This window comes from Watersipora subatra, chromosome 9 (assembly GCF_963576615.1).
Source record: "Watersipora subatra chromosome 9, tzWatSuba1.1, whole genome shotgun sequence".
In the NCBI taxonomy this organism is placed as follows: Eukaryota; Metazoa; Bryozoa; class Gymnolaemata; order Cheilostomatida; family Watersiporidae; genus Watersipora; species Watersipora subatra.
The window spans coordinates 52,338,481-52,358,510 of record NC_088716.1 but is presented as its reverse complement, the minus strand read 5'-3'; the positions used below and the strand labels follow the sequence as shown (position 1 = coordinate 52,358,510).

The 20,030-nt window shown below is 34.8% G+C and overlaps 1 protein-coding gene across 1 annotated transcript; it reads left to right on the top strand.

Annotated features, from left to right (window-relative positions):
• Nucleotides 1–5,900: 5,900 nt before the first annotated feature.
• LOC137403761 (uncharacterized) lies at nt 5,901–8,969 on the top strand. Its single transcript, XM_068089791.1, has 4 exons — nt 5,901–6,223; nt 7,341–7,496; nt 7,651–7,983; nt 8,610–8,969. The coding sequence occupies exons 1-4, from the start codon at nt 5,905–5,907 to the stop codon at nt 8,915–8,917; spliced, it is 1,116 nt and encodes a 371-aa protein (XP_067945892.1). The 5' UTR covers nt 5,901–5,904; the 3' UTR covers nt 8,918–8,969.
• Nucleotides 8,970–20,030: the final 11,061 nt, after the last annotated feature.

Genomic DNA, 20,030 nt, shown 5'->3' with positions numbered 1-20,030 from the left:
GTTAAATGCGGTCCTGATACTTCGAAGGGCATGCATATAAAAACCGGTTTCCAAGTTTTGAACCTAAGGTTATACGTTTAGCGAGCAAACTTTTAGCACTGCACTAGTGCTAAATGCTGCGTGTAAAAATTTTGCTCTGTTGAAAAATTATTTGGACGCTAATATCAACTGGTTTAGCAATGCAGAAGAAGAGATGAAGCCAGAAGATATTGTGGAAGGTATTGGACAACTAAAAGATGTTCGTCCCATCGAAAGCAACAATCAGAACGCAGTTATTTGAGCAAATGATGGAAATATTTTTGTTTTACAAACGTTAATTTTTGTTTCTGCATGTAATATAAGTATGATTCGTTTATGTCTCTTGTTCATGAATATATATTTGTATTATTTGATAGATTATTGTTGTATAACTTATAAATATGCAGATTTATAGCATTTTATTTAATAGCATCCTTGTGGCTATCTTAACGCAGCTTACAATGGATCGAAGCTCATAACTGCACTTCTATTGCACATAAAAAGCTAGTTTTGGCTGCAAACTGTAGCAGAAATATCAGTGAGTGCAATGAGAGTTTATTCAACAAGGTTAAATATAGATATAAAAAAAGATATGCCTTCCATTTTAGAATGAAACAAAAATTGAACATTCCAACAAATTGCAAAGAAGGATACAGGTTATAATATCATCGCAGGTCAATTGCAAACAATAGATAACAACTGGTAGAGATATTTCTCAGTTTATTGATGCATATTTATTAAGAGATCTTTGACAAGATGGAGGTAAGGTAACATATACGTATATTGCATTCAAAATGTTTAATATCGGCCCACCGAAAAAAGACTGCAAAATATAGGCGACGTTTGCTTTGCCTGTAATAGGGCTAAATTTATCTTCTGAAAATTCTGACGAACTATTTGAAAAATACACCGCCTGTCTCTATTTGAACGCTGCTTCTATTTGACTGTCATCATAGAAGAAGGTTTGAAAATAGGGTGCCATGGCGTTTAATTAGAGGTTTTGCGGTAGATCTGCTCTTATCAGGTGATAACATATTCTAGATCATTGGAATGACAAAATATCTCAACTTACTGCAAGCTATATAGCCTGTGGTACTGATACCTGGATCTAATTGGAAGGGGCACGAGTATTATTTACATGTAGATGGCTGGCAAAGAGCTGACAGTCTAATGACAATGGCAAATATGGGAGTCGGCTTTACCAAGATTAAAAGATTGTAAAACCAAATTTTCAAAATAGACCGTAATCCAACAGCCAAAATGTTTACCTAAGTTGGGCAGCACTGTCATTTCCACTGCTAACTTGTGTACGTGTAAACACAGCTAAAATGATGAAAAATAATATATTTAATAGTTCAAATAGTAACAAATTGACTATTACTTTTTATCTAGTCTTGTTTAATCATTTGCACATTATCACTATAATCTTGAGTCAAACTTGGCTAGTAAATCATCCGCCCAATAAGATTTTATCCACAACGGTTACCTAAATATGTTGAGAATACATGTACTTGAAAAATATTAATGATTTCCACATTTACTAAATTCAGTAAGAAGTTGGCAATGAGCCAATGCACTGACTGTATAACTTTCAACAGGAGATTAAATAATGTCTGTGAGTATTACCATGTTTATTCAGCCAAGCTACATGACCAAGACACGTGAGTTCAGAGGTCATTGTGATTCAAGCAAGGATTTGAAGTTTAATGAACATATTGTTAAAATACTGTATGAGCTGTTATTAAAATTACCTTATATAATAGCAGTAAATAATAAATATAACCAACAACAAATATAAAAAATGTAAATAAAAAAAACATATCACACAGGCAGCGGCAGCAAGACTACTAACTCAAGATGTTGTAAGACAAACACTGAGTGACTTCAACACGTCATCTAGTTACTAACAGATAAATAAGATATTATGTTATCAACTTTATGTTGACCCACCTATTCCTTCGCTAACTTTTGAAGTGATGATAACAAAACTGAATGATGAAGGTTGGTAAACGAGAAACAATTTTTTGAGAACTCGACACGAAAGAAAAAATAATTGCATATAACTTATTTGCTTTAAACGGCTTGTCACTAGTTGACAAGGTTAAAAAAGTTTTTTTAAAAAGTCAGTAGAAACAAAGGGCTCGAAAGCTGATAAAAGGTATGAATCCTGTAGAAACATTTTTAGACGTTGAGTTCTCAAGATTTAAACTTGCACGATTGGAGTTGAAGATGAGAGAGAACAAGCTAGATTGAAGTTCTATAAGGGTAAGGTACTTCATGAGCATATGGCAGAGGTAGATAACCCTTAGAGTTAATCAAAAAATCATGTGATTTGTAAACAAGAATACAGCTTTTTGATTTTTCAAAGGTGGTAGCAGTTGGTGCGGAAAAGCAGAAAATTTGAAAATTCGAAACATATAAATTTAGGAGAATGTTTGAACATTGAGTCTCACAATTTTGCTTTACAAATAATTTAAATTGTTTTTTTCCTAGAAATGAAAAAGAGCTTATAGGAAAGGCAAGGTCAAATGAAGGATGAACTAAATTTCAGCACCCTGCAGTGTTTATGGGGGCTGTGAGAAGGGTTTGATCAACATGTATCATGTTGTCTTGAGGTAAATAAAAAGACTGCTGCCAAGAACTTTAATAGGTAAATAAAATGTTGTCTTGCCTTACGAAAATAATTCACCATTTTGTCACCCATCAGACTTATCATTATAAAGGTGCTTTACTCCTTATTTGGCCATGTTTCTCATTGATCCACTGCCAGTAAAATTCTTAAAAAATAATTGAAGCATTCTGCTTATAAAAATCTGTAATAAATAATATATATGCAATGTAGCCTATATCTAATGTTCATCTATATATATATGAGTTTCATAAGTGGGTTAAAACAAACACGATTTAAACTAATATGTTTATAATTTATGGCACATAAATATATTACCATTTGTTGATACTTAATGTTATGAACTAAAAATATGAAACCGGCAAAAGAGCCAAAATTCGAAACACAAAACCAAGCTAAAATCCGACAGTGCTAAAAGCTTTTCATATTTAAAAATATCTTTGGCAAGTCGAAGCAAAATTTCTACCTAAAGACTTTTAATAACTTGGAAGTTTTCTGTGTAGTGTCGTTTCTAATTAGAGGTTAAACTGTAGAGGCTATATAAGCTATTATAGAATAACACTAATTTCAGTATAACTAATATTAATGCAATTTGTTATACCATTATATAATAATATCGCATTAGATTCAATTTAAATCTGATTCTCCTCTCTTGTTATATATATGCATCATGCATACACGTACGTGTAGTTCATGTGTAGACACGTGAGTTCAGAGGTCATGGTTCAAATCCCGATTTGAAATTCACCCAATTTAGTATTATAATACTGCCTGAGTTGTTATTCAAATTACCTTATATAAGAACAGAAAACAACAATAAAAAAACATTAAATAAAAAAGAACATACCACACAGGCAGCGGCAGCAAGACTACTAACGCGAGCTGTTGTAAGACAAACATTGAGTGACTTCAACATACCATCAAGTTACTAACAGGTAAATGAGATATGTTATCAACAGTAACTTCCAGCAAAGATCAGAGTTGCTGGAAGTTAATGCTGGAAGTTAGATGCAACAGTCTAAGTTCTGATGGTAAGGAACATACACCCAGAAGTACAGATCCAAACAAGGATTCTTGTAATGGCTATTATTCTGACTCTATAGGACAGATATAATATCTGTTTCATAACTATATAAAAACATATAGTTATAAAACAGGAAACATCAAAGTTACAGAAATAGTTTGTTGCCACAAATGAGCCACGATATTAATCTTCCACTCCAAACAGGGTCTGAAATCACATGTGACCACACCTGACTAGCTATGCGTGAATAAATGTCTTTTTAATTCCACCTTAACTGCGCTACCATTAGGTGTAAGGACTTGAATCTACCACGTACCTAGAATGAGGAGGATTATCCTGATATCTCTGTTTCTACAAACAACTCTACAGATAGAAAATAACAGGTATTTAAGCAACAACTACTGTCAATATATACAAGTATATATATACTTTGTGTCAAGTGAAAATGTGAATTAAATTTTGTGTAGAGAGTTTGTGGAGTCTTTGCTTGTAGCAAAAGTAGTTTTCTACTCTGTTTACTGTCCAGCACCCTAATTTTTGAGTAATTCGTCAGATTTTTTCTTTAGGCATTTATCGATGGATCGATGTAATATTCTGTTTTATAACACTGGATGTTTCTTAGTATGATACAAACCAAGATTAGCACACCTTTAAAAAAATTGAGAGTAAATTTAAGTGTAATTCATAAACTGCAAGAGTTTCTCACTCAAATAGTTACATCAGCCAGATAGTCTTGTTTGGCTGTATCATATTCCGTTTTCAGCTAACGATTAACAGTAGGTTTTTGTTATTGAACTATTTTAGTTAATATAATCCTGCAGCTATAATGGCTTCTAATGATCTGAAAATCTGGTTGTAAATAAATTTGTTAGTATAAATCTAATTGGAATGTTAAAATCATGATTGACTCAATCTCAATAATTCCAGTTGCGATTTAGTTGATAAGTTACATGAGTTGATTTGGCAGAGAGGTTTGACAGTTTAAGGTCTGATGCCCTTACTGTCACTACCATTGGCCTCACTGGAAATTAACTCCAATACGTTGTTTACATGTCAGGCACTTTAGACTATTAGGTCATGGCTCATAAGACAACACTACTAACTAATTAGCGCAATAAAATTAGCCTAATGATTGATCTCATCAAATTTTAGAAAAGTAAAGGGATATTTTTTTGTTTATTAATACTAGTACCCAATGAGAGATCGTCATGTCTAATAAGTATAAGCAGAATTATTTCAAAAGGCAAAAAGGTAGTTTAGTGGCACAGAAGGTAGCGTGCCTGGCTGCTCGGCCAAATGTCCGAGTATGAATCCAAGTTTTTCTAAACATCCAACTATAGATTCGGACAGACAGACAGACATGGCTCTTATTATAGTAAAGAATCATTTACCACAGTATTTTATGAGCCGCTTGTCTAAGACCATCCTGATTTTGTAAACAAGTGTACTGTGTAACCCTTACGCTGTTGATGCTGATGTACTATCAGTGTGGTTGCATCTCTAACCAGTTACAAAATAATCTTTTCGGCTATTAACCCATGACTAACTCTCTAACCTATTCGCGGTATACTGAGTTTTTATTAGATATTCCCTTTTTTTAGCAATTATATATTATATTATATATCAAATGCTTGCTCATTTTCGATAGAAAAAAGGGAGAACTTAGCACAATCAGAGTGGAAAGTAGCATAACTTGGAAACTTGTATAAACATTTACTGTTGCAGCAAGGTAGAGTTTGGAGATGTCTTCACGGTTGTTAATATGGCCAGCGTGTTTCCGACAGCGTTCAGTCACAGAGTATATGCTATTCTTCAGGATACTGACAACTCAGAAACATTTATTGTTGTACTAGATAGGGCTGTGGTATCCATGCCTCTATTGACAAACAATCCAGCTCAAGGCACGGTTTTAGTGGGCAGTTTGTCAGAGGCAGGGTACAGAGAAGGCAATGGGATGGAAGCTAGATTTAACTCTACTCGTGGAATAGTTCCAGTGGCAGAAGGCTACATTGTTTCTGATTCTGGCAATCATTGTTTGCGCCAAATTAAACCTTTGGCAGAGAATAGTGGAGAGATGGTTTGGATGACATCACGGTACACGGGAAAGTGCGGTATAAGTGGATATGCAAATGGCAGTAGACTCGACGCTATACTAAATTATCCTAAATCACTTGTAAGACAAGGAGACGCACTGTATTTCACTGATGGGAGCAACCGGATCAAAAAAATAGACATGACCAGCGAAGTGGTAACATCGATTCACCAATCAATCCATTCAGCTGAATCGCTGATCTTAGGCCCTCACAAACAGGGGTTTTTTGTGGGCACCCGATATGGCATCTTGCATGTTCAAAATGATAAGGAGAGGTGGTTGGTCGGTGGCTGTCATGAAGCAACATCCAACCAGTCAAGTAAAGCAAAGTTTAGTGAGGCTGGATTTGCAAAGCTGACGACAGTTACTAAATGGAGTGATGACTTGCTGCTGGTCCCTGACAGTCATGTAATTAAAATTGTAGATATGGACTTACAAACTGTTGAGGTCATCTGCTCTGGTTAGTCTAATAATAGTTATCTGTCTGCCAAGTGTTCACAAACTTTTATTGTGAATTTTAACTAACTGAAGACTGTTAGAACATCTACCTCTTGATTTTTATATTGATTTTCAGTCAATTTAATCTGACTAAACATATTCTAAAGTCTTAGCTAGAGTATTCCCTCCACATTCACATAAGCATCTGAGAAACAGAATATGGTTTGCACTTTTGTAATAATCGTCGTTTTGCCTGCAACCACAGCGCTATCATGCTAAAAACATTGATTAGAATTGTAATGATATTGTATTCTCTTAAATGCTATAGATGTCTCCATTATCATAAGCATCAAAGTTAAGATGTAGAGAACTGTTGTGAGAGAAAGGAAGAGAAAAAAAAGGAGAGGTATGGAGAGAGAGGGAAAGAGAGGGAGAAAAAAAGGGAACGGGAGAGAGAGAGGGAGAGAGAAATGGAGAGAGAGAGAGGGAGAGAGAGGGAGAGAGAGGGAAAGAGAGAGAGGGAGAGAGAGATTGATTTGAAAAATTAAAAAAATGAACAATGATTTGAATCATAATGAATTTGTAAACTCATAACTGCTATATATCTCCATTATCGTAAGCATCAAAGTTAAGATGCCGATAACTGTTTTGAGATAGAGAGAGAGGAAGAGAGAGGAAGAGAGAGGGAGAGAGAGGAAGAGAGAGGGAAAGAGGGAGAGAGAGAAGGAGAGAGAGAAAGAGAGAGAGAGGGAGAGAAAGGGAGAAAGAGAGAGGGAGAGATAGACACTGTAGGCCTACCATTTACATGGTTCACATAGAGTTAAAGTTGGTTTTCTTTAGTTGCTGCACAAACATAGAGTTATCATTGATTTCCAATTTTTTTATAACATTAAATTTATTTAATTATTGGCAAAAACGATTTTTGTATGATCGAAGCTTTTCTTAAAATGCAGTGTTAAATACGAAAACTGACTAAAAGCAGTTTTATTAATAAAACAGGCTGAAACGATGAACAAAAAAACTAAATATAGAGTAAACAATAAGCCTACTTTGCTGTAAGAAGACATTACAGTACTTCCACAACAACATCTCATAAACAGAATTCAATTAATTTAATTAGCTAGAATTTAATATTGTAGGACAGGAAGGCACGGCGGATGGCTCTGTGAAAAGCTGTAAGCTATATTTAGCTGAATGCGTAACTGCGCTTCCTAACTTGTTAGTGATTGGAGATAACTCTACCATTCGAATGTTACCATATCAGTTTACCAACTCCAGCAACACGACATCACCAGGTATTGTACCATTCACCACTGTAGTACGCAGTGACAACCTTATTGTCTGTAACGACACCTCTGGACACATTTAGACTAGCTAACTATTATTAGGAAACAAGATTGTTCATCCTTGGTTTTTTGTCAACCAGATACTAGTATCACTTGTATGCAGAGTTAAGACCGACTACATCCGGAGAAATCTCACAAACAAGATCTTCCACAGTGCCTAGTGATACTCCAAGACTTCCTGCAGCATCTTTTGATACCACTCAGCAAACCAGGTCTGATAAGAAGCCAGATAGGTTTTGTAAAGAGCCTGATCCTATTCCCAATGCCAGATACACAAAGCTGCCTAGTTACCCAGAAGGAACCGAAATATATTACCAATGTGTAGACAGTTATAGTACAAGAGATGCTACTAACAGCAAGCTAGTCTGCGTAGCCACTGACGTTGATGAGCTCTGGGCAGGTCCCCGTATCCATTGCAGACTTTCTAAAGCATTCGGTATGTATAAATATTTGAGTATCATTTACACGTTGGCTAGATGAATGTCCCGCTTTGCATGGGCATTAAAAACAGCTGATAAACAGTGGCAAGTAATGCATTTTCCATTAGATAAGTTGACTAACTTGCCAATAGCAAACTTAAACTAGTAACTTAAAATTGTGTAAATCTTAACCATAATAAAAGCCATGAAGCCAGTTTGTAATAATTATGCTAAGCGTCAGGATCTCTCACGCAATCATGATCTTCAAACGTGCTAGTAGTAACCAATAGCATTGTACAAGCGTTTTATTGGTGTAATGAGTATGTGCTTACTTATGCTATTGTATAGCAATGTAGCTGCTTGGCATAGGGAACAGTGCACCTGTCTGCACGCCTAGTTCTGAGTTCAAATCTAGTGCGAAGCAGATTTGTACTCCTAAAACTTTATCGGTATAACTGGACACTTGAATGACAGATAACAGACCTTGAGATCTGAATAAATAGATGGAGGTTTCATGATCACTTGTTGAACTTGTCACTTGTCATATACACTCATTGAACTGAATGGTTGTTTAAACTAAATTAGGTTATTTACAAGCAGAAGATCATGTTATATTTGCTTATTAAATTATTTTTTGTTTTAGCTACAGTTTTAGCCTTAGCTCCTGCGACCATCATAACCTTTCTAGCGCTGATCATTGTAACAGTCAAGTGGTACAAGGACCACAAGAGGCTGCGAGAAGTTGAAGCTATAGCAGTGCGTGACACTCAACTCGCAACTCGTCAGTTACCGTCTTATCCAGCTGTGCCATCGATTCCAGAGAAATACGAAACACTGTTTGACTCACCACTCTCGCATTTTGATGATTCAAACTCGGGAGATAGTGACTACATCAGCACGTCCATATCCTACATTGGACCAGGAATTTTCAACAAGCTTTCCATCAAATGACATAACTTTGGCGTTGCTTAACAACACCCGTCGTTTTGCCTTCTGATCTTCTGTCACTAGGCTTTATTTTTCTCTCTCAGTTGATGGTTGCTCTGGTGTTTACTTGACATAGATATTGTTTAGTTCTTACAAGTTTACACCCTTTTAAACTGTCTACTTACTGCGGGCTTTGACCAGCCTAGCTGAGTCCATCTATGGTTTGATATAACTGCCTGCTCTTTGTGACCTACACTAGTAATGTTCACACAGTTATATCTATCATTTATATCAAAGAAATATATACTTATATTATTGCGATGATAGTGTTCAACATATTCATTGTCAAAAGATTGTTACCTTTATTCTATGTATGCCATTTTCTTGGAAAATGTGACAAATGAGAGTGTGAAAAGTCTGTCCATACAAACATACACAATTTCAGTTCCTCAAAGAGTTACTGAATGAAAGGCAGATAAAAAGTATTAACTCTACTTGAGTTGATGACTTGAACATTATTCATAACATTGAGAGCGATGGGAGGATGATAAAATCTGTTAACTCAAATGCTCAACAAGCCAGCAGCCAGGACACATTTTCATTTGCCAAACTTAAGCAATAGAACTTAAAATGGGATACCTTATGTTATAGTTACTGATGAGCATACAAACCTCTATGAATGTAACTTGACATGAGATTACAAACCTCTACAAATATTTCTTGACATGAGAGTACAAATCTCTACAAATATTTCTTGACATGCGGTACAACACTTGTCTGCAAAATATTGGTCTCGCCAATACAACGCAAAGCACTCTCCACAACCTGAATGGTTGCTGTCTAGGCTATCTACACACCAGGTTTGTTCCCTTTAGGCTTTACCAAACCCTTCCCGTCCATTTAAGACAGGAATTATGACTGACGATAGCCTCAGTATAAACTGTCATTATTCTATCATTTCAAGTCTGTCCTTCCTATATGACATAAATCTTTTCAACAGTTTTAACATGAGCTATTCTCTATTATCTTCTCAGTGTCCTAACCTATAGAGTTGTCTTCTTACTGTACTAAGCTTTAAAGTGGTCTTCTCATTGTCCTAAACCTTAGAGTTGTCTTTTTACTGTCCTAAGCTTCAGAGTTGTCTTCTCATTGTCCTAAGCTATGGAAGTGAAGATTTTAACTGTCTGACAAGAAATCCACCTCAGCAACAGCTCTGAGTAACAGAGAATAATATTCTATTGCTGAAAGCAAATAAAAAATCTTTTTGTTTCACAACTGTCCAATGGTTTCTCACAAGTCTGAGTTGCATGTAGGATTCTGTTCAGATTACCAGGATTCTGTTCAGATTAACTAAGATTATATTCAGATTAATACTTTGATTACTAAAAACGTTTGTTTTAACAATGCATTGAATCTCATTTGCTGCAATACCTCCGCTCACCTTAGTCATAGAACCCGAAGACAATGAGCATCATGCAATACTGTGATTGGTTGTTGGGCTGCACCAACATTATTATTGTTACTATTTAGGGATACAGTTTCCAGTCTTTCGACTGGTTTCATAGTGAGTCCAGACAAAGGAATCTTAGATTACTATTATTACTATTATTAAGTTTATACATCAATCAAATATAGAAGAATATCAATGTGAAGATTGATACAGAAATTCCACAATGTACTCTGGATATGCTGCAGCATCATGATAAACTACAAAAATATTTGGGTTCGCAATGTTATTTACTGAAGAATGACAACCTTGCAGAATAACATCTTTTGGTGACATGTTAGACTGACCTAAGCAAGACCGGCCTACCATCACTTTGGATAAAATTACCTCTTTCCCTCTAAACGTCTTACTTATAGAAGCGGAGTAATTTGATTCCAGAGCAAAGTATGTGCCCCTTCCATAGGCAACACCTACAATATGAATATAATAGTTCAACCATGTTATTCGATAGCACCGGCTATGTACGAGCTTGTAGCTACACATAGTTATTAAGTTTCCATACGTCAATTTAGTGCAGCGGACACACTCCCGTGTGGAGCTGCAATTTTTTCATAGAAACGGCCGTGTAGCTTTCATTTTGTTGTGATTCAATGTTGCTGTTTGGAAGAGAAACAACCATGCAATTTACCATCTTTTGGCCATGGAAATGAACACAGCAACAAACGGCACCTCTTTTGTGAGTGCACATAGGTCTTGTTTGGCCTTGACATAAGACATCGCATAATCATAGCTCTACTATAGCGCTCTATAGAAACATGATCTGCTTCTCAGCCTAATGTAACATTTCAGCCCTCACGCACCCAGGTGTAACTACACTATCACTCTATGGCAACTTAGTAATTATAGCAAGGTTTACATACGCCACTGGTGCCCCTAGAGTTCAGTGGTTCTTAACCTGAGTTCCATCAAACTCTCGGGGTTTAGTGGGTCAGTCTCAAAGGTTTAGTAGAGCTCTCAGAGGCTACAGCATAAGTCACACTGTTATATGTAATATATGTAATTTGTTGTGAGTTTATGCATTATATTAGATATGTTATTTGAACACAGTGATGCTAAGGCAAAGTTCATTTTGTGCAGCAGTAAAACATATGTCTGCTTTGAATGGGGAAAAAAGCCGGATTTTATTTTTCAAGGAATAATAATAAGGGTTCGGTGAAAAAGTATATGAAACTGAGGCTCAGTACATTCAACAAGGTTAAGAATCACTGCCCTAAATATTTATGAACTGAGAAAAACCTGTTCAAACTATAAAACATGTTTTAAGGACAGATTGGGTTTTTACTACAAAAAATTAGCACTATCATACGCTGGAACAAGGCATGCCGACACCAATTGAAAAAACAATGTGTAAACACCTAGATGATATTCTATTCATGGAACATTCAAAGAACAGCTTCATCTCTGTTTGATCAAAATACATGTACATGCAGTTGCGTTACTTAAATGAATAGAGTGACGAAGTCTTAGGGTGTTAATGAAAGGATGTTTTATAATAAAAACAAAATACGCTTTGTGCTGGTTTCAAGCAATTAATTAATTTAAAAAAGGACTGTAAACTTTGGATATTTTTTAATCAACAATAACATTTGTTCGGTTAGAGTACATTATAAGGCACTTGCTATGTTGGCCGAACCTAGTCAATTTTACGAATGAACATCATGCACTCTGTATTTATAAAAAGATTAAAAAAGCTCTAGATTTGAGTTTAAAATAAAACAGGATTGCAATATTATAAGCTTCAATAAAAGCAAAGAAATTAAAAACAATAAGCAAACAGCAACAAAAAAACAAGGTTATAGATGTCAATGGCATCATCCACTAGAAAAAAATTAAGCAAGTTTCCTACAGTCAAGATCAAGACAAATCTAAAGGTGGTTGGTTAGGTATATTCGTCTTTTGCTAAAAATATAGTAAAAAACTTTTCGAGAATGCTCCAGCGATAAAATAGATCATTTTGAACCAAGATGCAAAAAGGCACAAAAATATATCCCAAGTTTACAGTCACGCATTGTTAAAACATCGTAAGAAGCTTTTCTAGGTGTTCTAGACTTTATTTGGATAGAGATCATTAACAAAGTTAACAACATTTATGTTTAATAAGATTATTCTTGATCAAATGTCCCTGAGTTTTTTTTAACTTCTTTTTTGATCACCTTAAAATATCATATACTATAATATTTATATCTATAGCTTTATTAAATGGGAGTTAAATCTTCAATAGCGTTTTTATTTATTTTTTATCACAGCATTTGTTTTAGAGTAAAGCTACACATTACTTTTTAATGTCGAATGCGATTGAAGTAAAGAGAGGATAACTCACCCACGCTACTACCAGCGTAGCTTCTATTGAAGCCCTGAGCACAAATAGACTTGACAGCATCAGTTTTAGTGCCGTGCCATAACTCTCTTTCTAAAGAGGATGGATGCATGTCTAACGCTTTACTAATCACTCTGGTTCGATGCGCTTGGTATTGTTCATACAGTGGTCTGTTCTGTACTCGGCTTATCTGTAGGAGAAATACAAAAATACCTTGTAGATCATTTACACAGCTAGTCATACATATATACATATATACATATATACATATATACATATATACATATATATACATATATACATATATATACATATATACATATATACACATATATACATATATACATACATATATATATACATATATACATATATACACATATACATATATACACATATATACATATATACATACATATATATATACATATATACATACATATATATACATATATACATATATATACATATATACATATATACACATATATACATATATACATACATATATATATACATATATACATATATACATACATATATATATACATATATACATACATATATATACATATATACATATATATATATATATATATATATATATATATATATATATATATATATATATATATATATATATATACATTCATATACATATATATATATAGTATATATCTCAGTGTTTGCCATTTGTCCTTTGTTGTCCGTATGCCCAGTTAGAGCGAAAAGGTTTCAGGAATAAAAAATCCACTTTGCGATGGATTGGAACTCAGAACCTTTAGTTGACAGACAAATGTACTATCCATTACAATATGCGTCCAACTGGCCATGCTAATAAATAATTGTGCATATACTTATTACAATGGTTAAAATATACACCCAAAATACTACCAGTTACTACTATCATGACTGGAGATCATGATTGCATGAGAGGTCATGACACGTAACGATTATAAGCACACTTACAATCACAAGCTAGCTTCAGATGGACACGGCTCATATTATAGTAAAGATTAATAAGTTGCCTAAAATTATTCGGTAGTCATTGTATTGTCCATGCAAAACCAAGCAATCATCTAGTAAATAATAAAATATAGAGTCCGGTAATAGTAACTAGTAAAGCCTACAACTACTCTATAGAAATCTCATCACACTAATTTAAATGAATAAACATTATAATAGGAGAAAAGTTGTTAAAGCAGTGGTCAGCAAATTGATAGGCAGATATGGTGAGAATACAGAATTAAGTGTTTGATTCTAATCACATAGCTGATTAGGTAACCTGTAGCACATAACCTTATTACTGATTAGGTAACCTGTAGCACATAACCTTATTACTGATTAGGTAACCTGTAGTACATAACCTTATTACTGATGAGGTAGCCTGTAGCACATAACCTTATTACTGATTAGGTAACCTGTAGCACATAACCTCATTACTGATTAGGTAACCTGTAGTACATAACCTTATTACTGATTAGGTAACCTGTAGCACATAACCTTATTACTGATTAGGTAACCTGTAGCACATAACCTTATTACTGATTAGGTAACCTGTAGTACATAATCTTATTACTGATTAGGCAACCTTTAGTATATAAGCTTATTACTGATTAGGTAACCTGTAGTATATAACCTTATTACTGATTAGGTAATTAATCTGTGGTACATAACTTTATTACCGATTAGGTAATCTGTAGTATACAACCTTATTACTGATTAGGTAATCTGTGGTACATAGCTTTATTACTGATTAGGTAATCTGTAGCACATAACCTTATTACTGATTAGGTAACCTGTAGTACATAACCTTATTACTGATTAGGTAACCTGTAGTATATAACCTTATTACTGATTTAGTAACCTGTAGTATATAACCTTATTACTGATTTGGTAACCTGTAGTACATAACCTTATTACTGATTTGGTAACCTGTTGAATAAAACCTTATTACTGATTAAGTAACCTGTAGTACATAACCTTATTACTGATTAGGTAACCTGTAGCACATAACCTTATTACTGATTAGGTAACCTGTAGCACATAACCTTATTACTGATTAGGTAACCTGTAGTACATAACCTTATTACTGATGAGGTAACCTGTAGCACATAACCTCATTACTGATTTGGTAACCTGTTGAATAAAGCCTTATTACTGATTAGGTAACCTGTAGTATATAGCCTTATTACTGATTAGGTAACCTGTAGTATATAACCTTATTACTGATTAGGTAACCTGTAGTACACAACCTTATTACTGATTAGGTAACCTGTAGTACATAATCTTATTACTGATTAGGTAACCTTTAGTATATAACCTTATTACTGATTAGGTAACCTGTAGTACACAACCTTATTACTGATTAGGTAACCTGTAGTATACAACCTTATTACTGATTAGGTAATCTGTGGTACATAGCTTTATTACTGATTAGGTAATCTGTAGCACATAACCTTATTACTGATTAGGTAACCTGTAGTACATAACCTTATTACTGATTAAGTAACCTGTAGTATATAACCTTATTACTGATTTAGTAACCTGTAGTATATAACCTTATTACTGATTTGGTAACCTGTAGTACATAACCTTATTACTGATTTGGTAACCTGTTGAATAAAACCTTATTACTGATTAAGTAACCTGTAGTATATAACCTTATTACTAATTAGGTAACCTGTATTAGCTAATTTCAATGATATAAGTTTATAATTGCAATGAGTTTCAATACTTTAAGGTCATCAACACTGTTAACTGAGCACATGTCTATTCATATCATCAACATGTACTTCTGCCTTGGTGGAACCAAAGGTAAATTTACATAACAAGATAAGAAGCCTCCGCAATTGAAGGATGAACTGAAGTATTGTTGTAGAAAATATAATAGATATTTATTATAACGTTCGTCGCATCTTTCATACCATATTATCATTTAAATAAAAACAAGCACTTCAAAATAGAATGCTGCATGACACCCTAAATCAACTCAAACGGAAAATACGGGGAAAGTTAAGACATTGGATGAAGTGAACCGACAAGTTTCCATAAAATTGGTCAGGTTTGCTGGCACAGGCCTACCTCAAAGTTATATTTAGAGTGGAAGATTTCTTACCATGGTTACTACATCTGAGAGAGAAGTTTTGGTAAACAATGCACGCACGCGCAGGTATTCATCGCTGCATTTGTCTAGGGGTATCTTTAGGGCATTAGAACTTAGATTCCAACTCATTGGCAGATCACATACATATCTTTGAGAGAACGCTGTAATATACACTGCGCTGTAATGTCAAGCTTCCAGTAAAAAAACTAGTTCAAATGATACACTATAGTAATTATATTGATATATGTTTTTGTTGTGCTTTTTTACCTGCTAACAGCTTGTCATTTATAATGTCTGTCATCTCGTGTACTTGAGCGATGACTCCCTGAAGTTGTATTGCGTTTCGAGTTGTATCTATTGATAAAACAAGATTTTTGCCTTGGGCCAGCTTTACAAGCTTGTCGACCTGTCAAAAACATCAATAACTTATTTGGATGATGTGAAATATTGTTCATTAACCAGTAGGAAGAATTTAATAATACTTTTGCGATTTTTGTAGACCAACTTTAAAGTCATACAGAAGTCACAACATATTGAATAGAAATCTACTATATAAACGGCAATCGTCGTCTGTCTGTCTATCTATCTATCTGTGTATCTGTCGGTCCGCTTTATAGAGTACCGTACTTTTCGGACTATTAGCCGCTACTTTTATATAAGGGCGTGTCTATTCTGTGTTTTTTTCACCACTAGGGCGCATTAACGGGAATCTCCGGTTAGTACACGCCTCTATTATAATACGTAACCTGCTATTCATCGTAGGGATGGACGATAAATACTGATATGTTAATAGTATGAGTTGCCTTCTCGATATATTGAGTCACCGATAACTCCCAAATATGAGCAGTATAAATAAATTATATGGCGGTCTTTTTTTTCGATTCGATCGTTAGTTAGTAATCTTTTATTTTGCTGATAACAAAATAACAAAAAGCCTCTATTTGCAGGCATATTATCCAATAAAATAAAAACTGTAGAAGAATCCTGAATGCAAGATAGTAGTGAACAATTCATATTTAGTTTGAGATTATTTGTGTAAAAGTTGAAAGAAAATTTACATGAGAGGATGACTTCAAATAATTAATGCAGGATAGCTTATACAAAGATAAATTGATTGATATGTACTAAATACAAGGGTTCAGGGCTGAAGAATAGATCCTCTATGAGTATTGATTGTGGCAAGATTGTAACAGATTCGATCTTACGAAGCAAACTTAATTAATATGAGTAAGTAGTAAAATTAAATTAGTAGTAAATATTAGTAGTGAATTAAATAAAATTTACTACTCTTTAAATAAATTAATGAGTAGTAGATTACATCTAATTAATATTTACTGCCAACGTGTACCGGAAAGGTCATGTGAACATTTGTTTCTTGCAACCACTAGAAAAACGCTGTTCTCTATCTACTATATAAACGGCAATCGTTGTCTATCTGATTGATTGTCCGCCTTATAGAGCGGTCTTTCCTTTTATCGTCGTACGAATTTCGGTCGTACGAAGCAAACTGAATTAAGTAATATGTGTAGTAACGGTAAATAAATTATAGAGCGGTCTTTCTTTTTCCATCCGGTCGAACGAAGCCAACCGAGTTAATATGAGTACTAATTATCGTAATATCGTAATTTCGTAATATGGACTATTAGCCGCTACTTTTCTTTGACGATTTGAGCCAAGCGGCTTATATAAAGGTATGGCGATTCTGTTGTTTGTCTTTTACCGCTCGAGCGCATCAACCGAAATCCCCGGTTAGCATGCTTTTTAAACGGCAAATTTTCTGCCGTGTTTAAAAAGCACCTTTCCTGAGTTCTGCGGCCTATACAAAGGAGTCTATACAGCAATACAAATGTACTATTCATTAAATAAAATAAATTAATGAGTAGTTATTTACATGCAATTAATATTTACTGCCAACGTGTACCGAGAAGGTCACGTAAACGTTTGTTTCTTGGAGCCACTGTAAAAACGCATTTCTCGCCTACTAAATTTCCACATCAAAAAGGTAAGTGTTTCTTATACGATGTTGTATTGTCTATGAATTGCCACATCTCCACTACTTAATAACGTTGGATTTGCCGCTGTTAGTGATAGTGGGTCATGTTCATTTCCTTCAGCAGCCGAGTTACTAATTTTTTCCAGCTACGAGTAGGCCTACTGTAACTTACTATTACAGAACTTTCACGAGTACTCCGAGCGTTGTGATACGCTATTGTGAAAAGAAAGAGAGCAGCTGCTATTGACTTACTGTCACCCTGCATCAGCCATGACCAGCTATACGTCGCCTGCTCAAAAGTAGGCACACGCCGAAAACTGTTTCTTCATACGCCCGACAGAAAAAACCAAAAATGTGGTCTATCGGCATGTGTTGCGTTGAACTAAGGGAGAGAGAGGGAGAAAAAGGGAGAGAGAGAGAGAAGGAGAGCAAGGAGGAGAGGGGGGAGAGAGAGAGGGGGGAGAGGGAGAGAAAGAGGGAGAAGAGGAAGGAAGAGAGGGAGAGAGATGGAGAGAGGGAGAGAGAGAGAGAAGGAGAGAGAGAGGGAGAGCGAGGAGGAGAAGGGGGGGGGAGAGAGAGAGGGAGAGAAAGAGGGAGAAGAGGAAGGAAGAGAGGGAGAGCGATGGAGAGAGGGAGAGAGGGAGAGAAGGAGAGAGAGAGGGAGAGCGAGGAGGAGAGGGGGGAGAGAGAGGGGAGAGAGAGGGGAGAGACGGAGAGAGGGAGAGAGAGGGGGAGAGAGAGGAGGAGAGGGGGGGAGAGAGAAAAGGAGAGAAAGAGGGAGGGAGAGAGAGAGAGAGGGGAAAGGGGGAGAGAGGGGAAAGAGGGAGAGAGGGGAAAGAGGGAGAGATGGAGAGAGGGAGATGTAACTGCATATTTGGAGTTGTTTTACAGTATGAAAGACAACTCTCAATAAACCTTATGCTGCGCGTGAATCTATTCCTGTAGACGGGTAATGCAGCTAGTACAGTATAATTGTCTATCACATACCTCTGCTTGTCGGAGCATGGGTATTGCCTTCTTTAATGCCGACTTTGACCAATCAGCTTCTCTTATCATTGAAGAAGAAAAATTTAAATGTTGGGAACCGGCAGCCATCACGTTGCTAACAGACATGCCAAAAAACTTGACTATTAGTGGTTCTGTTTCTGTTGATCCCAGAATGCACCTTACTTTACCCAGAAGTCCATCTAACATCTACAAGACAGAATAATCATGCCCATTTATTAAACAGCCAATTATAATATAGAATTACTTATAGAACAGCCAATGGCAATATAGAATTACTTATAGAACAACCAATAGTAATACACAATGACTTATAGAACAACCAATAGTAATATAGAATTACTTATAGAACAGCCAATAGTAATATAAAATTACTTATAGAACAACCAATAGTAATGTGGAATTACTTATAGAGCAGCCAATAGTAACACAGAATTACATATAGAACAGCCAATTGTAATACACAATGACATTTAGAACAACCAATGGTAATACACAATGACTTATAGAACAGCCAATAGTAATACACAATTACTTATAGAACAGCCAATAGTAATACACGATGACTTATAGAACAACCAATCGTAATACACAATGACTTATAGAACAACCAATAGTAATATAGAGTTACTTATAGAACAGCCAATAGTAATATAGAATTACTTCTAGAACAACCAATAGTAATATAGAGTTACTAATAGAACAGCCAATAGTAATATAGAATTACTTATAGAACAACCAATAGTAATATAGAGTTACTTATAGAACAACCAATAGTAATATAGAGTTACTTATAGAACAGCCAATAGTAATATAGAATTACTTATGGAACAACTAATAGTAATATAGAGTTACTTATAGAACAACCAATAGTAATATAGAATTACTTATAGAACAGCCAATAGTAATATAGAAATACTCATAGAACAACCAATAGTAATATAGAATTACTAATAGAACAACCAATAGTAATATAAAAATACTCATAGAACAATCAATTGTAATATAGAATTACTTATAGAACAACCAATAGTAATATAAAAATACTCATAGAACAACCAATAGTAATATAGAATTACTTATAGAACAACTAATAGTAATATAGAATTACTTATAGAACAGCCAATAGTAATATAGAATTACTTATAGAACAACCAATAGTAATATAGAAATACTCATAGAACAACCAATAGTAATATAGAATTACTT